At 37.0% G+C, this 17,464-nt stretch overlaps 1 protein-coding gene across 7 annotated transcripts in view; it reads left to right on the top strand.

Annotated features, from left to right (window-relative positions):
* Positions 1–17,464, top strand: part of cadm2b (cell adhesion molecule 2b) — a 231,194-nt gene that overhangs the window by 163,473 nt on the left and 50,257 nt on the right. For all 7 annotated transcript variants that reach the window (XM_079885386.1, XM_079885389.1, XM_079885384.1 and 4 more), the window contains one exon: positions 9,567–9,716. In XM_079885386.1, coding sequence (XP_079741512.1) covers positions 9,567–9,716 — 150 coding nt within the window. The remainder of the gene's footprint in view (positions 1–9,566; positions 9,717–17,464) is intronic.

Raw genomic sequence — 17,464 nt, 5'->3', positions numbered from 1 at the left:
AGTGTGTGTGTGTGTGTATGTGTGTGCACAGGCGCACGTGTATTAATACCAAAATGAAGCCTTGCATGAAAGCTAATTCATCCTCACTCTCATTACCTCAGCATGGGGGCTCTTTCACAAGAAATGAATTTTAATTTTCCCGTGCCCAGCAAAGGTTGACAGACATACCAATCACATAGCATTCAAAATGATATTACCTCTCGCATTAGTTCTCATTTAATCTTCTGCCAGCTTAAAGCCACAGACTCACTGTGAAAAGAGAATTGATCAGATAAGCATGCCTTTCATTCCAAAGGCACTAATCATAAGTGCACACAGGGGGAAAAAATGAAAAATAAAAATAACAGCTGTTAGGCAGACTTGTTTTTCAGTGGCTGTCTTTTGAGCTGGGAGAAATATGTGCTAGAAATATGATGGATCTGTCTTAGACCCCTGCTGTGACCCCATATACTGTACAGTTATATTAAAGGTCTTACCAGTCTGGAGACAATACCACTGCTTTCTGTTTCCATAAATATTTGAAGTCAGTTCTAATCTTTAGCATTTCCTAATAGGAGGAAAAATCACAAATGAGAAATTTTTATTTCTCAATTGTTTGTGTTCGACATGGATAGGCCTAATTTTGTCTCTAAATTTATGTAAATAACGATTTTACCAACATTTTACACACATTCAGATTACAGGGATAACAAATGGAGACTTGCTCCTGATTCTCAGGTTTTTCTCCCAAGAAACACACTCTAGAGATCTCATATGAGATTTCTAATCTAATTCTTCCAAAACCAAATGAGATAAAATCTACACTATGCAATCCACATGAATTTTAAACCTTATCGTTTTTTATATTGAACAAAATCCTAAGAGATTTTAGGAGGAGAAACCTTGAGACAGAGTTGAAAATTTTGGGAAAGTTTTTCAAGACATGCTTTGAAAGTTGGTTTGGACGTAGTCTGAAAGTTTTACAAAGCCTTGAAGTTTGAAGGTTATGAAGCATTAAGCATTTATACTGCATCTTTGAGATTCAAGAGTTGAGTCGTCTGTATTTGCTCTCCATGTAAAGCACTCTGAATTGCCATAGTGTATGAAATGTGCTATATAAATAAACTTGCCTTGCCTATTTGTAGTCCGTTTTCACAGCAGAGACTGTAAATGATAAAAGTATATGTCTGCTAAAAGTTAATTTTGTCAGCTTGTAGGTGAGCATAAGTTATTTTGAGTTTGGCTGGTTAGAAAAGATGTATATAATACGTCAGAACAGGCTGAATGACTTTGAGGTAGAAAGCTCTAGTGGGTTTCAATCAAGACATTGGTAAACTTCCAAGTGGGACACAATGAGATATTTGAAAATAATTAACCCTCTGATGGTCTTCGTTTAGCAGTCACACTGGGGGCCTTCCCGGTCATAAATGACCGGACACCTAAAAATGAAACTTCCTCCATCCCAGTAAAAACCAATGCAATTTATTTTTGTTCTATAATATTTATTCTTTTTAATTTAGAATTTTGAGACAATTTGATTGAACTTATTAATATTTATGCAATATTTATTGTCCATTTTTTGCCATTGAAAATAATGTTTTTTTTTTTTTTTTTTTTTTTTTTTTAAATTTCTATGCAGTATTTTCGGGTAAAATAGAGACTAGGCTTTCAGAAAAAAAATAAAAGAAAAAAAAATTCATCAATTTATTAATCATAAAATTAAATAAAACATGATATTGCATGGGTTTACCACTAGATGTCTGTATAGCTCTAAATGGAGATGTTTGTGAATTCTAGTTGTTTTTGGACCAAATTACTTACTTTTAAGATGTGGATTGAATGTATTTTTTTAGAAATTCTCAAATAATACTTTTTGCCAAGGTTTATAACATTTTATTAATTATTATTTTAATAATTTTAATAATTATTATATTATTATATATACATATATTAATTATAATTATTAATTATGTTATGTTTTTCACTCTTGATGTTTTAGAGCTTCACCCCTTCATTGCTGAGCATTTTTTTTCTGCATCGTGGCTGATTTGTAGAGAATTTTTGTGTTTTTGTCAATTTCCCATTCATTTCCTATGGGGGTAATTTTGACCGAAGACCAAAATCATAACTAATTTTTTTACGACCACTTAGCATGCTCGGATCATGAACTCAATTTTTTTGTGTGTTCACATGCCTAATGCCAGAAAAGTCACCAAGTTTCGTAACATTCTGATGAAGCTGTGATTTTTAAAAATTCAAAACAGATTTTTGTAATCTGAATTTATTGGTGTGTATGTGTATAAACGTGTGTTTGTATGTGTGTGTGTGTGGGTGGGTGTGAATTTTTTGCACTCTTGATGTTGTAGAGTGTAACCCCTTTACTGCGGTGTACTTTTTTTTAGAATCGTGTCCGATTTGTAGATTGTACAGACAAAAATTCAGAGAATTTTTGTGTTTTTGTAAATTTCCCATTCATTTCCTATGGGTCGGTCATTTTTGACCGAAGACCACGAGTGTGACTCTTTTTGTTTACGACCACTTAGCATGCTCGGATCATGACCTCAATTTTTTTTTGTATTCACATACCTAATGCCAGAAAAGTCACCAAGTTTCATAACCTTCCGATGAAGCTGTGATTTTTAAAATTTCAAAACAGAAAATTATTCGGTCAGAAATGACCGAGGACCATCAGAGGGTTAATTGAATATTGTTTTGAGCAGTTGGATTTTGGGGGTCAAAAAGTTGATATAAACTGCATAGGGCAAGTTAAAGAAGACCTATATTTTTTTTTAAACATTTTTAACTTCCTTTGGAGTGGACTTGTGCTTCATAACTCTGTAAACCTTTTTCATGCTCAAAACCACAACATTACACACTAAAGAGAGTTATTCTCTATATCAGTGCACACTGTTTCTGAACTCCCTGAAATGCCTCAATTGTAGTCTTGAGTTTTTTTCCAGGAATGTACACCTCACACTGTCCCTTATTTAAATAATTCCTGCCTAAGGCATACGCAAAACAAGGGGACGAGGCTTGGTTGAGTTGTGTTAGTAGTGTGTTTAAACTCACATGCTGAAACCACATAGCATATACTCACTTTTTCTGCCATTGAAAGATATGGTAAAAGTAGTAAGAGTAGTATGCTAGTATGGAGTTCCGAATTGCGCAAGGGGCGTGACATTTCCAAAACACACTCAAAGCAGTTGACCAATCACAACACACTGGTCCCACCGACCAATCAGAGCACAGGAAGGAGGGGTTTTAGAGAGACCGGAATTACAAAGTGCATTACTTACAGATTGGGAACACTGTAAAAAAAAACAAAAAAAATTACTGGCTTAAATTTTTAAGTACAATACACTTGGATGTTTAAGTCATTTAAACTTAAATTACATTAAACTGACATTGAACTTAAATTTAATTAAACTAAAAATGAGTTGAATCATATAACTTATAAAAAAGTAGAAAATGACTTACCTTTGTTGATGAGTTAAAGCAATGTAAAAACCTATGTTGTCATAACTTATTGATTACACTGTTAGAAAAATCTGTAGAAATTACAGTATTACTGGCAGCTACTTGCCAGTAACTTACTGAAGATTTAAATTGATGTTATTTACTGGCAACAATTTGTTCAAAATTAAATGAACATTAAACATTAACAAGTCTTTATCTTTACAGAATAAAACTAAAATAACATCCTCATGCAAAGCATTCTGGGAACCAAAATCTGAAGGAAAAAAACAGAAAAAGGTTGATGAAGATTTCTGGTTCCCAGAATGCTTTGCATTAGATTGTTATTTTATAATTTTATTCTTTAAAGACAAAGACTTGTTAATGTTTAATGTTCATTTAACTTTGAACAAACTGTTGCCAGTAAATAACATAAATTTAAATCTACAGTAAGTTACTGGCAAACAGCTGCAAAACTACAGCAAATTTTTTACAGTGTACATTGTTTTTACAGTGAAGAGAGGTGCTGCACCAATGTCAAATATGTGATAAGTAATACGTTTTTTGAACATTCAAGCAAGAAACCCTATTCTAGTTGACCCCAAAACAAAATCAAGACTTTGTAAAAGGGCATGATATGGCCCCTTTAGGAAGAAATGTTGGTTCGGGGTTGATGATTTTGAAACATTAACCCAAGTTTTGTGGTTTACTTTGTCAATCTGACATAATAAAACATAATTTAGAAGTCTCATGAGCTCTGAAAGCGCAACCTCTGAGCGATACGCTTTTTACTCTGGGTTACTGAGAATCACAAAGCAGCTGCCGCAGAGAGATTCGCCCTGAGCTGTCGTTGAATCCCGTTGTGCAACATTTCTACAAATGCTTCTGCTGGCTTTAATGCCGAAGACTAAGGCAGACGCATTAGTCCAGATACGGGGGGTGTTATCGCTCTGTAATGAATTGAGATGGTTGTTCCTCTGGCTGCTGCATGGTTATTTGTTAGCTTTTTTTGCTGGTGCCCAAAGCATACAATGTACAGTGGCTTGCTTGGCTGCTTTCTGGTCATTCATCAACGAGTGATTTCCATTATGTGGTGCAGTCAGCTGAAAAAGAAAAAAGCTTTTCTGGATGTGCGGTTCATTCATTCATTCATTCTTTGCTGCTTCCTGCTCGACCCAAGCACAAGCGTTTATGAGATATGTCAGCACTTTAATTCCCTATTGAGAAATGTGAGTCTTTAAGTTGATTCAATAAGAACAGTGTTGGGGAAGCTACACTTGAACTGTAGCTACAAACAGTCAAGCTATTCTGTTCAAAACTATCTCAAAAAAAGTTGCTTCAAAGCAGAATTTATATGGCACAAAAATAATGAGGATGTCAGTTATATTGACAGGATTAAACAAGATAATCTGACAGTAAATACATCCTCCTTGTGAAAAAGAAGTACACTTTAGCATACTTTGAAAAAAAGAACTTATTACAGAAATAATGTATTTTAAAAGAATAAGTACAAACTGAATGTAATATTTTCTGATACTTAATTGCATGTTATATACAATGTTGTATTATACTTTAAATGTATATTAAATGCAATTAGGGCTGATCTTTAAAAGGCCATTTTAAACCATTTAATTAGGTCTTAAGTACATCTTTATGTGTAATTTCATAATTACTTCTTTTGTCTGTGAAATTGTGTACAGCTGAATGTACTGAAAATAATTTATTCAGGCTCATTTGATTTCAGGCCAGTCTCCATTTACAGGCCACAACACAAAAGACCCTTTAGGCAGTATTTAACTGATGTTGAAGCTTTGCCCTGTTGTAATAAAGGGCCAAATGGAGAGAATAGCTGATCTGGGATCTGCTTTAAGTGGTTTGGACTAAAAAGTGAAACGTAAGCTGCTGACCCATCGTACCAGCACAGCAGCGTCTGTTCTCACAGGGACAAGCATTTAGCCCGTACACAAACGTCTTTCTTTATTTTCTTGGCAATAGAAACAGTTCAAGGGATCTGAGATTGAGTTAATAGTGAAATTACAGCTAGCTTTTAGATTTTTTTCATTCATGTTCATTCATTTGATGGAGTTTAACTGTAAGATGTAGATCGCAATGTCACAGAACTTCAAGCTAACTAACGCTAATGTATCATTTCTATGCCTCACATTCAAGTCTTTATTCAAACTTGTCCAAAGTGACATGCAATTACTTTAATTAATTAAAAAAACATGTTTTTTTTTCTTCTTCAGTTAACATAGGAATGAAACCCATGACCTTGCGAGTGCCATACAATTAGAGCTACATGAGTGTTTCCAGTTGTGATGATCTGATCAATTTTTCAGTTGAACTGTCTTGAATAGGACTGGCATTTGCAAAGCTTTCTCAACTATTAAACAGTTGGAGAAAACTTAGTTTCTGTGTGAAATGTAGTTCCTCAGTTAAGAAATAAGAAAGTTTTTTTGTATTACATCAGCAGCCTGTCTCAAAAGATAACTCTTTTTGTATAAATCATGATTAAGGGACAGACTAGGATAAAGACCATGATGCTGTCTCATGTTAAAATGCTTATTTGAACTTTCTTCCCTTTCCAAAAGATCTCTGATTCTCAAAAAAAAAAAAAAAAAAAGGATTGAAACAATGGATTTCGCAAAACCAGAATTGGCAAGCATTAAAAGTGTTGGAAAGTTGCTATCACATTATCGAAATTTCTTGTGAAGAAAAGTCCATTGTCAATAAAGTAATCATTGTCGTTAATCCAAAATAAAAGTTTGTGTTCACATAATATATATGTGTGTACTCTGCATAATTATTTTGTATATATAAATACACACACATGCATGTATATATTTAAGAAAAATGTAATATTTATATTAGGGCTGTCAAATGATTAATCGCGATTAATCGCATCCAAAATAAAAGTTTGTTTTTACATAATATATGTGTGTGTACGGTGTATAATTATTTTCTATATATAAATACACACACATGCATGTATATATTTAAGTGTATATATATATTTATATTATATATAATTTATATTATATATACATATTTTATATATAAATAACACATTTTTCTTAAATATATATGCATGTGTGTGTATTTATATATAGAAAATAATTATACTCCATACACACACATATATTATGTAAACACAAACTTTCATTTTGGATGCGATTAATCGCGATTAATCGTTTGACAGCCCTAATTTATATATAAAATATTTATATTTATATACAGTATATTTAAGCAAACATTTCTTAAATATATACATGCATGTGTGTGTATTTATATATACAAAATAATTATGCACAGTACACACATATATTATGTGAACACAAACTTTTATTTTGGATGCGATTAATCACGTTTAATCGTTTCACAGCCCTAAATGAAAGTAAATCTCCATAATCCCAGTCTCTTTTCTGACCCTTCCTCTTAACTGGTTTCTTCTTTCTCTTAGTCTAATCACTTGATTTGTCAGCCAGCATCACTATTTAACATTCACAGTCCATGTCAGTTTCAAGAACATCTCACACCTCATGCATGTGCTCATGTTGTTCTGGAATAATGAAGGAGGCAGTGGGAACCGCAGTCGGTACAACACGTCCGTAGCATGTGGGCCTTGAATGAGACAGATCCCAATGTCACCTTCAGGAGAACGCAGCAGTGCCTGGCGCTTTTGGGAAGCCCACACGGTGATCCCCTACTGCCACGAGACGAGTGTTAGCTCGTGAATAATTTCATGCATGCTAACACGCTGATTTACGAGCCACTTCATAGTTCCTGGGATTTAGCTGTAAATAGAACTGGATATTCTGTCTAAAAATATTTATTTAATATGTATTATTTTATTTTTTATTATGGTGTGTTTATATATATTTTTTAATATATTTACTAAATTATATCAAATATTTTTCGACAGAATATTCAGTTTTGGATCATGAATCAACTTGACAATTTGTAAGAAATTAAAAACATGTACAATACAATCATTCATATGTTTGGGATCAGAAAGATCTCTTTTTTGCTTATTTTTCTGAAAGAAAAAAAAATAATTTTATTCCCCAAAAAAATCACATTAAATTCATCAAAATTGACCTTATAATGCTATCAAAAAATCTATTTTAAACTCTTTTTTTACCAAATAATCCTGCAATACCAAATGTACACAAAGATATTATGGAGCGCAACTGTTTTCAACATTGATAATAATAATAAATGTCTCTTGAGCAGCAAATCAGCATATTAGAATGATTTCTGAAGGATCATGTGACTCTGAAGACTGGAGGAATGATGCTGAAAATTCAGCTTTGCCATTACAGGAATGAATTCAATTTTAAATTATATTAAAATAGAAAACATTTATTTTGTATTGTAATAATATTTCATAACATTACTGTTTTTACTGTATTTTTATCAAGTAAATGTAAAAAGTTACACACTTTATCTTCGAGAGCACCTGCGACATTGGTGAATTTTTCCCTGAGCTAAATGGGCTTAAAACAAAGGAACACTGAGTTGAGATGCAACCGGAATGCAATTAGGCGACTTTTCAGCAAGACAAGGAAAACAAATGCGGAATAAGTCCGGGCAGAATCCACTGAAGCTGCGTGATTAAGCCTGGCTTGGATGTCCCCAATGCCCCTTACACACACTAACACACAAACACACACACACACACACTATACTTTCCATCCCCCTTTCCCAGATGAGACACGAGACAGTTGCTAACTCAGATCGAAGGCCCACCATAGTTTGGATTATGTGTCAATTTGCCACCCAGCTGCAGTGGCAGTGTCTCCCTTGCCGAACATGACTAGCTCTAATTAGGCCATGCTACCAATTACTGCTGATCCCAAGTCAGAATGAACAGAAAGAGAGAGAGAGAGGCAAAGAATTACACCATTGTTTCGCTTTCTATACCCAAACGCTGTGCTAAATGTGTGCAATAATCCATCATTTTGAGCGTAATGGGTTTAACATGCTCTTATTTTATGTAGTATTCAATAGAACGTACAAGTCGATAGTTGGACCAATTTAGTTGTTCCTGAAAGGTTGTATAGTTATGGCAAAAGAGCATTGCTAGACCATTGTAGACATTAAATGCATTAGGGTAATCATTCATTCTCCTTTAATAAGTAGCCTACTTACTAAGAAAAGTAAGAATATGCAGCAAATAATGAAAAATCTGTCATTATTTACTTGCCTTCGTGTCGTTTGAAACCCGCATGTTGTAGGCTAATTTCCATGGAACACTAAATGGACTTTTGACAAATCTTCATGTAACTCTTTTCCATACAGCAACATTTTGTTACAGCTGTTACTGTCGTTTAGCATAGTTCAGCAACTTAACTGTATTTTTCAGTAGCATTGAGAGTAGCTGTTTGAAGTAGCTTTTCCATAAACTAAATGCTTTTACCAGCGATTTGTGGTGCAGCATGACAAATTGTTTTTAACTCTCTCCCTGCAATTGATGGAATTTTCTGTCAATTATGAAACAACGCTTCCCCGCCATTGATGGAATTTTCCGACTTTACGTGTTTTCACTGTTATGTGGTAGGGGGCGCTATTACACATCTCCTGAAAGAGTACAGAATCTCCGGATCAAAACACAGGCGAAGAAGCAGAAACAAAAGCATTGCTTATGCACTTTGTAGTCTTTGAATTTCTCAGCTTTTTGTTCAAAATGTTGCTTTTTTATGAAAGTGTTGATAAAAAAGAATGCATTAAGCTAGAATAAAACTGATTCTTTTATTGTTTAAAAGCATAGGCTAATAACTAAGTAAAGCTTAGTTATCTATTTTTTGTTTGATGCTTGTAGTAGTGTAGCTAACTGCTAAATTCAAGTGCAGCTTGAACTGAATCAATTGATTCAAGTGCAGCTACAGTACTTTAAATACTGATTAGCATTTAGCTAAGCAAGCTAAAGTAAACTATCAGCATCCAGGACTGGAAATATCTATTTTATGATAGTGTTAATTAAACTACTCTCATGATGACCTTGCTGTGTGAGTCACTGTATGGAGACCAGTATTACCTGAGAGCTTTCTCTCCTCCACTGTCCCCTTTCCTATGTAGCAGTGGTTTGTTTATATACTCATCTCTTTTTTCTCTCCTTGTCTGTCTCTCTGCAGGCAGCCAGACTCAGTTCCCCATCACCCAGAATGTGACGGTGGTCGAGGGCAGCACGGCTAACATGACCTGTCGAGTGGATTATAATGATAACACCTCCCTCCAGTGGTCAAATCCAGCACAACAGACCCTCTTCTTCGGGGACAAGAAAGGTGAGTGTGGGCCGGATGAGACGTAAATCAGTCTGGTGTGTCGAGCTGGCAGCAGAACCAGAGTGGGTTACTGGGTCGGGTCGAGATGAAAAGTGCTGTTTAAGGATGAGTTTGGGCTCAAGAGTAATGAGACTAAACATTCATGTCTCTCTCTTGCTCTCTCTCAGACGGGCCAGCCACACAAACAAACCAATCAATTCTACGATTCATAGCATCCACATCAGCACTGCAATAGCAAAAGTTATTCCCTTGGTTCCCTTGTGGGGAAGGATGGAAGTGTTTCACTTCAAGTCAACTCACTCGTACTCAACATGCAACAGTTTGTTTACAGCTGATTTTGTTTATGGCTTCCTTACCACAGACTTTTTTTTTTTTTTTTTTTTTTTCGTTATTTTTTAGTAATACTTTAGAAAAATGGTTAATCGTTAATAGGTTACTATGCAGGAAGTAATGCAGGACAAATGAGTAGTACTACTTTAATACTTCGGGCCCTATCTTGCACCCAGCGCAATTGACTTTGTTCACCAACCGATGTGCACCCGATGCACAGCGGACTTTTCCCTCCACAGACGCACATCGGTAAATTAGGGAATGAACTTGTGCTCCCGGGGGCGGTTCAGTGGAAAGAGGAGGCGTGTTCTGGCGCAAACGTTCCCTGATGCTATTTTGCAGTTTCAGAAAACAATTCCGCCACTGACCAGGAAAAACCTCTAAAGTCAGTGGCGCGTTTTCAGTGGCGCGTTCAGATGCTATTTTAAGGGCACATGCTTGGCCATAATGTAGCATGTGCACAACGCGCATACACTTTGCTTCTCTCATCTACACACAGACGCAGCAGTTGCCATTTTTGCAAACCATACATAATTACAAGGAAAAATATTCCACATGAGGGAAATCATTGTGGTGTCCATAAAATGGGCAAAATAGGCATAAATCTAGCTTGAACATTTACCAAAATTATTATACGCCTGTTTAACCGAAGCTAATTTGGGTGGGTTTCTCCATCCCCATACAATGTAACTTCTCTCTCTTTTACGGCCCTGACGAGAACATCAGTCTCCTCGGCTGTGAACCGCTCCTGGCGTGCGCCTGGCAAATCCGCCGTTATAATAGCAATCCGCCATGGAACAAGCACGCCTGCTCTTAAAGGGAATGTGAGATGACGCTCTGATTGGTTTATTTCACGTTACGTCCAAACCACACCTATGAATAATGAAGCTACTTCAGACCAACCCATTTTAGATTTGCTTCGGGCGCAAGAGTCATTTATCCCGCCGGTATAATAGCAACAGCGCCCAAGATCCGCCCACAAAGTTACTTACGTTTCGCGTTTGATACTTGCGTTTCAGATCGTTAAAATAGGGCCCTTCAGCTACTACTATTAAAGGTGCGATTTTCAGAGAGACTAGCAATAGCGAGCTAGCTTTGAAAGCATAAGATCCCACCCTCCCTTCAGAGCGTCTCCAAAGCCAAGCCTCTTGCAAAACACATGAACGTGTACAGCAGGGAGCAAACAAAAGCATCACGAGACGGCTAGAACTACCTCATGTCTCAAAGCACGTAACATTGCAATAATAATGAACATAAACAACTTAAAGAGCACTGACCTGTGTCTCCTGACTGCTGCAGATTCATTTTGGCATTGATAGTGTTGCCGTTGAAACGCATACATTTCAGTCACGAACCGCTCCGAGTATAACGTCACAGGTTTCCATCTCTTCCAAATTATGTAGTTATGGCGTGAACGCAGCATAAGCTCGTTGTTTTGGTTCAAGAGGAACTGTAAAAGTTTCGGTTGCGTGGGGGTATGGAAATAAATATGCTGACAGGCAGGTAGGACATTGTATGCAATGATTGGACGAACATGTTATGGTCCTACACCTTCCACAGACGATATACATATAAATACATTTAGAAAACTTAACTTAGAGATTGCTGTCAGGATGTTAAGTGACTTTCAACCAGCATAACAAAAAATGTTTATTTTAACTAATATGGAAACAAGCTTAACTAATCAGTAACTGATATCAAATTTCGGACTAAGATAGTTCCTAACATGTAAAGCAGACTTGTGTTCACAGATTTGTGTTCACACAGGACGTGTTCTTGCGTTCAAAGACAGCTTGATGGAGCACAGCAGAATGGAGCACAAATCAGCAGTCCCAGGGTGCGTTTTTCAAAGTTGAACTACTTTTAACTTGACATGGCATCATGGTGCAATATGCTGAAAAGCAGAGAGATGCAACATCAGTCTGATGTATATGCACATAGACACAAGCTATTGAGACCCTTATTTTCACTTCTATGGAAATAAAGCAAACAAAAGCCACTTGTTGTAAAATCTATTCAAACAAATCTATCGTATCGTATCCATCTATGTATCATATCGTATCATATCCTATCTATCTATCTATCTATCTATCTATCTATCTATCTATCTATCTATCTATCTATCTATCTATCTATCTATCTATCTGTCTATCTGTCTGTCTGTCTGTCTGTCTGTCTGTCTGTCTGTCTATTTACCTTGCCTGTCTGTCTATCTATTGTATATGGCGGTCTCTTTTTTATAATATCGATCGATCAATCAATCAATCGCTCTATCGTATCTCTATCTGACAGTAAATATTGTGAAATCACAGTACAATTTAAAATAACTGTTTTCTATTGTAATGCATTTTAAAATGTCATTCCTGTGATGGCAAAGCATATTGACAAAAGCAAAATTGACATATTGCTGAGGTCACACTTTAAAGCTACACTGTGTAATTTTTTAAGTTGATTCTTAGCAAAAAACACATTGTTCTTTCAAAATGATATGTGCTCATTAATGTGTAATTACTTCTACCAACTAATAAAGTATTCTCGTAAGCGTAGAATCTGCCATTTAGAATACATACGAGCGAGTCGCTCGAATGGCGGCAGCCATGTTGCGCCTCCATCTTGAAAATACATTAGCCAAAGAGGGACATACCTGGAAATTCAAGCTTCGCCTTTCGCGTTTTTACACAGTGGCACCGGGACGAATGCGAGGGGGAGATTACTCACGACTGCCGGCAGATTTGAAATAATACGGCCACCGTAGGAATTAAAACGCCCTCGGAATGGGAGGGGCTAGAAAGTAATATTCAGTTGGTAGTCATAAACAATTTCACCGCTAGATAGGAGAAAATCCTACACAGTGTAGCTTTAAAATATTGTTGTCACTGGCTAATTTCTCTTTCTTCCATCTTCACAACAAATAAATCAAGTGCGTAGTTATGATCGGCTATTAATTGGAAATGGAATGGTGAAAAGTGTCTGTATGACAGGGGAGTTATGAGGGGAGGGGTTGAGAAATATTGGGTCTTGGTGACGAACAAATCATTTCAGAGATGAAGCAAGTTATGTTTTGATTGACAAATACAGAGATTTTCTTGCAAATATGTGTATTTGAATCTTTCACAATAAGACCACTAACATGTATTTAGGAAGTAAATGGGGGTCATTTTTGACTTGAAATCTTTTCAGAACATACCCAGGAGATGAAAGTAGATTTCATTTGTTATCCGATGTTAGTAACGGCAGGGCTTTTGTTTGTCTGATGAAAATAAGTCGCTTCATTAGTCTGCAGTGGAGAGCAGTACCATCACTGACATTTACGACTGCGTGTGTGTTCATGTGTGGGAGAGTGCAGGCTTGAAATAATGTATTCTCTCTCTATATGTGCAGGTATTTGCTCTATTTGTCTTGCGAAAACAACTGCTGTTGCATTTTTGAGATACTGCAGTGCTTTGAAATGTTATTCTTTCTTCATTTGGATATGAGATTATATGTCAATTCACATTTTACTATAATTGACGTTTTTGAGATTGGATTTTTTGATGAACTCCAAGCTATTCTTTAAACTTTTAATGGAATAGTTCACCCACAAATGAAAGTTCTGTCAATTTTCATTGTATGGAAAAGACCAGCATGAACATTTGGCTAAACATCTCCTTCTGTGGAAGTCAAACGGGTTTTGGCAGCATTTACACTCCAGACCAAGCCAAAATGTGCTAGTCTGTCAGTCAGCACTATCTAGTGTTATCAGAACTTTGTTGTAGTTGTCATCACAAGTGTTTAACATTAACACCCCTAAACATAACATTATTTTACTCCTCCTTTTCTTAGATTTTTTTTCAAGGAATGTACAAAACACCAAAAGAACACAGCTAATTTTGCCAAGGAGAAGATGTCTCTGTTTCACACGTAGGAATTCTAATGCATTCATTAACCTTAACTGAGCTCCAAGTGATGATTTCATTTACATGTATGCATTATGCAGACAAAAATAACTCATTGTAGTTATACATTTACTAGTTCATGCATTCCATGGGAATCAAACCCATGACCTTGAGTTGTGCTCTAATACATGGAATGCTTCAGACCAGATTTACTGTGCATGCATCAGAGATCATGTCTTATTGCAAAAAATACATTTAAATACTCCATATCTGTCCAGAATAAGCCTGTATGTTATTCATATTAAATTAAAGCCCCCCTGTAGTCAATAATTGAATCCCTTAAAACTCATCCTAGATCACAAAAATGACACATTTAAACGTTTTTCCTGTAAAAAAAAAATGTCTTAATGCCTTCAAATAGCTTGAATGTAAATCTATTTAGTATATGTGGATTAGCCCCATCCCACTCAATCACACCAGCTCAGAATACCTGATCCACTCGGTCAACTTTACTGTAGAAAATGCTACACGATGGCAAGTTGAAATACTGGTTTAATTCAGCCGTATATGTTTGAACCAGAAACTGATTCAGAAGAAGAGGAGGAAGAGTGAAGTACACACTCTCGTCTACAATTCTATTTATCAGAATGGTGTAACGTTTTATGTATCGCTCTCTACAACGTCGGGCACATAACGGTAATTGATAGGATTAGCCTTTTGCTTAACTATGTTATCAAACAGCTAATAGTGTGTTGCAAATGTTACACAAACCATGTTCCCGTTCGCCATCTCAGAGTCGGACAGTTGCCTTCTAAATATCAGCATCCTTAAAAATGCTTTGAACAACTTAGAATGTCGGTGGAGAAAGGCATATAGGTCATCGTAACATCGTAATATGCATCATATACATAATTCACCCGCTATATTATAAACGATTTTTCATATCAACAGAAAAATATACCGGTATAACCTGGCTTCTCTTGAGACTGCTTCTCAGCAGTTAATGATATGCTAAGCCCGCCCCCACGTTGACGGCATTGGTTATTTGCATGTTTGTAGAGAGCAGAGATCATTATTCCAGTCTTCAGTGTCACGTGATCCTTCATAAATCATTCTAATATGCTGATTTGCTGCTCAAGAAACATTTATTATTATTATCAACTTTTGTGTTTTAATACTTTTGTGGAAAACTTGATGCATTTTTCAGAATTTTTTTAAACTGCATTCTTCCTGACTAAACCTATTAATTTCTTAATAGAATAAATACATAAATAATAATACCTACCCAATGCTAGAACCACGAATGAGGTCTAAATGATGACAATATTCTCATTTTTAGGTGAACTAACATTCACATTTTTATCAATTTATTTGTTTAAATAATTTACATAAAGTGGGTTGAATTATGAAAAGATCAGAACTCTCAACAGAGAGATGAAAGAATCAATCAGCTAAATGAGACAATTTTTGTATCAAAACAGTCAGTGAGAGACTTTCAGCTGTTTGTATTTTGATTTACCCTCATTTATTTTCTTTGTGCTTTATTTTAAAACTGGATGTCACCTAATAATGTACATGAAGTGGGTTGAATAGTGAAAAGATGAAAAAGGACTCTCAACAAACAGATGAAAGAATCCATCAGCTAAATGATTCGTGTATCTTCCTGGTCCACATCCAGTTCCTTTCCAAGGATTTGCGTGTACAAGATGCACCAGAACTATCCATATTTGTATTTTGTCATGTTTTCTTTTCACATCTCCCAAGTGAACTACATTGGGCCGGTTCTTGGCAAGCTCTCCCAACTGCACGGAATATGGGTACAACGTTTTCTTTTGCTTCGTGTTTGCAAACACCAGGGTACAGAGTCTGGCGCCGCCACTGCAGTCACCATGAGAGACAGACAAACCAGTCGAGGGGGTTTGATGTAACACTGACACAGATTGGAGGAAGTGAGCAAGCTGGCAAAATCAGCCAGCATTCTGCCAGCGTTCAGCCAACATAATGCCCTCCTGGCAACGGTCCTTCAACCACCTCCCTTGGAGTGGACAGATGTGCTGTTGTTGAGAGCGAAGTAACAGTGGTAATTCTGTATAGGGAAGTGTTCGCTTCAGATTGTACATTAACTACGCCAGATGTTAATTAAGATACTTGTTTGGAGCATGATGCTAATAGAATGAGCAGTATGTGAATTTAGTGGTTGTATGAAATCACATTTGCTGGAAGAGGAATGGTGTTTGTTGTGTTGGCGCTTGTTGCGTTGAATTGAAGGCACAGGCACACATAATACGTTGTGGTTGTCATAAGCGCTGATCCCATGGGTGTTCAGGAGCTCAAGCACCCACAGGAAAGGCAGCGTTATGTAAAAGTGAATTAATATCAGAACTATTCATCAATTTGTGTGCTTTTAACACCAGCCAATATAAATAGGGGGGTAATAAAGGCGGTTGTTGTTATCTCCTTTGTCTTCATCGTATGCTGCTACCACACAAAATGTGACAGAAGAACCGACCTCCAAAGTAATGGATTTACCAGCTGTGCGTCTCCTCTTGCTTACTCAGGAGGAGCGATCCCTCAAGGACCACACCACCGATTTTTTTAGACCTTGCTTTCCATACTCATTACCCACACAGTGCTCTCATCTCATTTTATTGGGCAGGACTCAACAAGGAGGTAAAGGCTAAAACCCCATTTCCCAGTGATGGTTCTCGAGGGAAATTTATAGATTTTGTTGAACCGGTCCTCTTTTCATGTGGTTCCCCATTCAGTGTAGTGGAGGCCAATGAAGAGGATACCACCATCCCCTGCACCCGCAACGAACCCAGAGCCCAGCCAGCTATCAAAAATGGATCTTGAGTCTCATCCCACCATAGACACGGAGCCTGAGTCTGCCGCGATGCCTACGCCAGAGCCGACACCTATGCACATCATCGCCTGGGAGTCCGAGCCCAGCAAGTGGTCTGACCAGGTGCGAGAGCCGACAGCTCTGGGGATTATTTTGAGGAATTGTCTCCCGTCTCCGTTGGTCCCGCCCAGCTCCAAGTCTCCTGCATCTCTGATGGTCCCACCCAGCCTCCTTCTCCCGCCTCCTCTATCATAGCCAGCCAGTCATCCGGCCCCACTTCCGCTGGTTCCTTTCAGTTCCTCTGCACAACCTCTGTTAAATGAGCTCTAAGTGATGTCATGCGTTTTTTAGGCCAAAACATTTTTTGTCACATACAGCAAACATCTCCTCACTATCCGCTAGCTACCTGTCCTCTGAACACTTTAAAAAATGTGATCTCTGTAGACAGCCCAGGCTCCACAAACAGCAAGAAAAACATACTGGCCCAGCCTGGACCACGAAACATAACAAACAGTGTTCCAGCCAATAACCGACAAGAATGATTTGGGGGTGGGGGTTGGGGGGTTAGTGCGCATGCACATGAAGGGGGGTGTGGGGAGTGGAGGAGAGAGAAGCATGAAGAGGGAAGTTAGCTAGAGGAGAGATGTCCTAGACAATGACAACGACTAACGTTACAAATTGATATTCTTGGGAATTTTGAT

This window comes from Squalius cephalus (assembly GCF_949319135.1).
Source record: "Squalius cephalus genome assembly, chromosome: 11".
NCBI lineage: Eukaryota > Metazoa > Chordata > Actinopteri > Cypriniformes > Leuciscidae > Squalius > Squalius cephalus.
The sequence above is the reverse complement of the archived record's forward strand: the minus strand, read 5'-3'. Positions and strand labels throughout refer to the sequence as shown.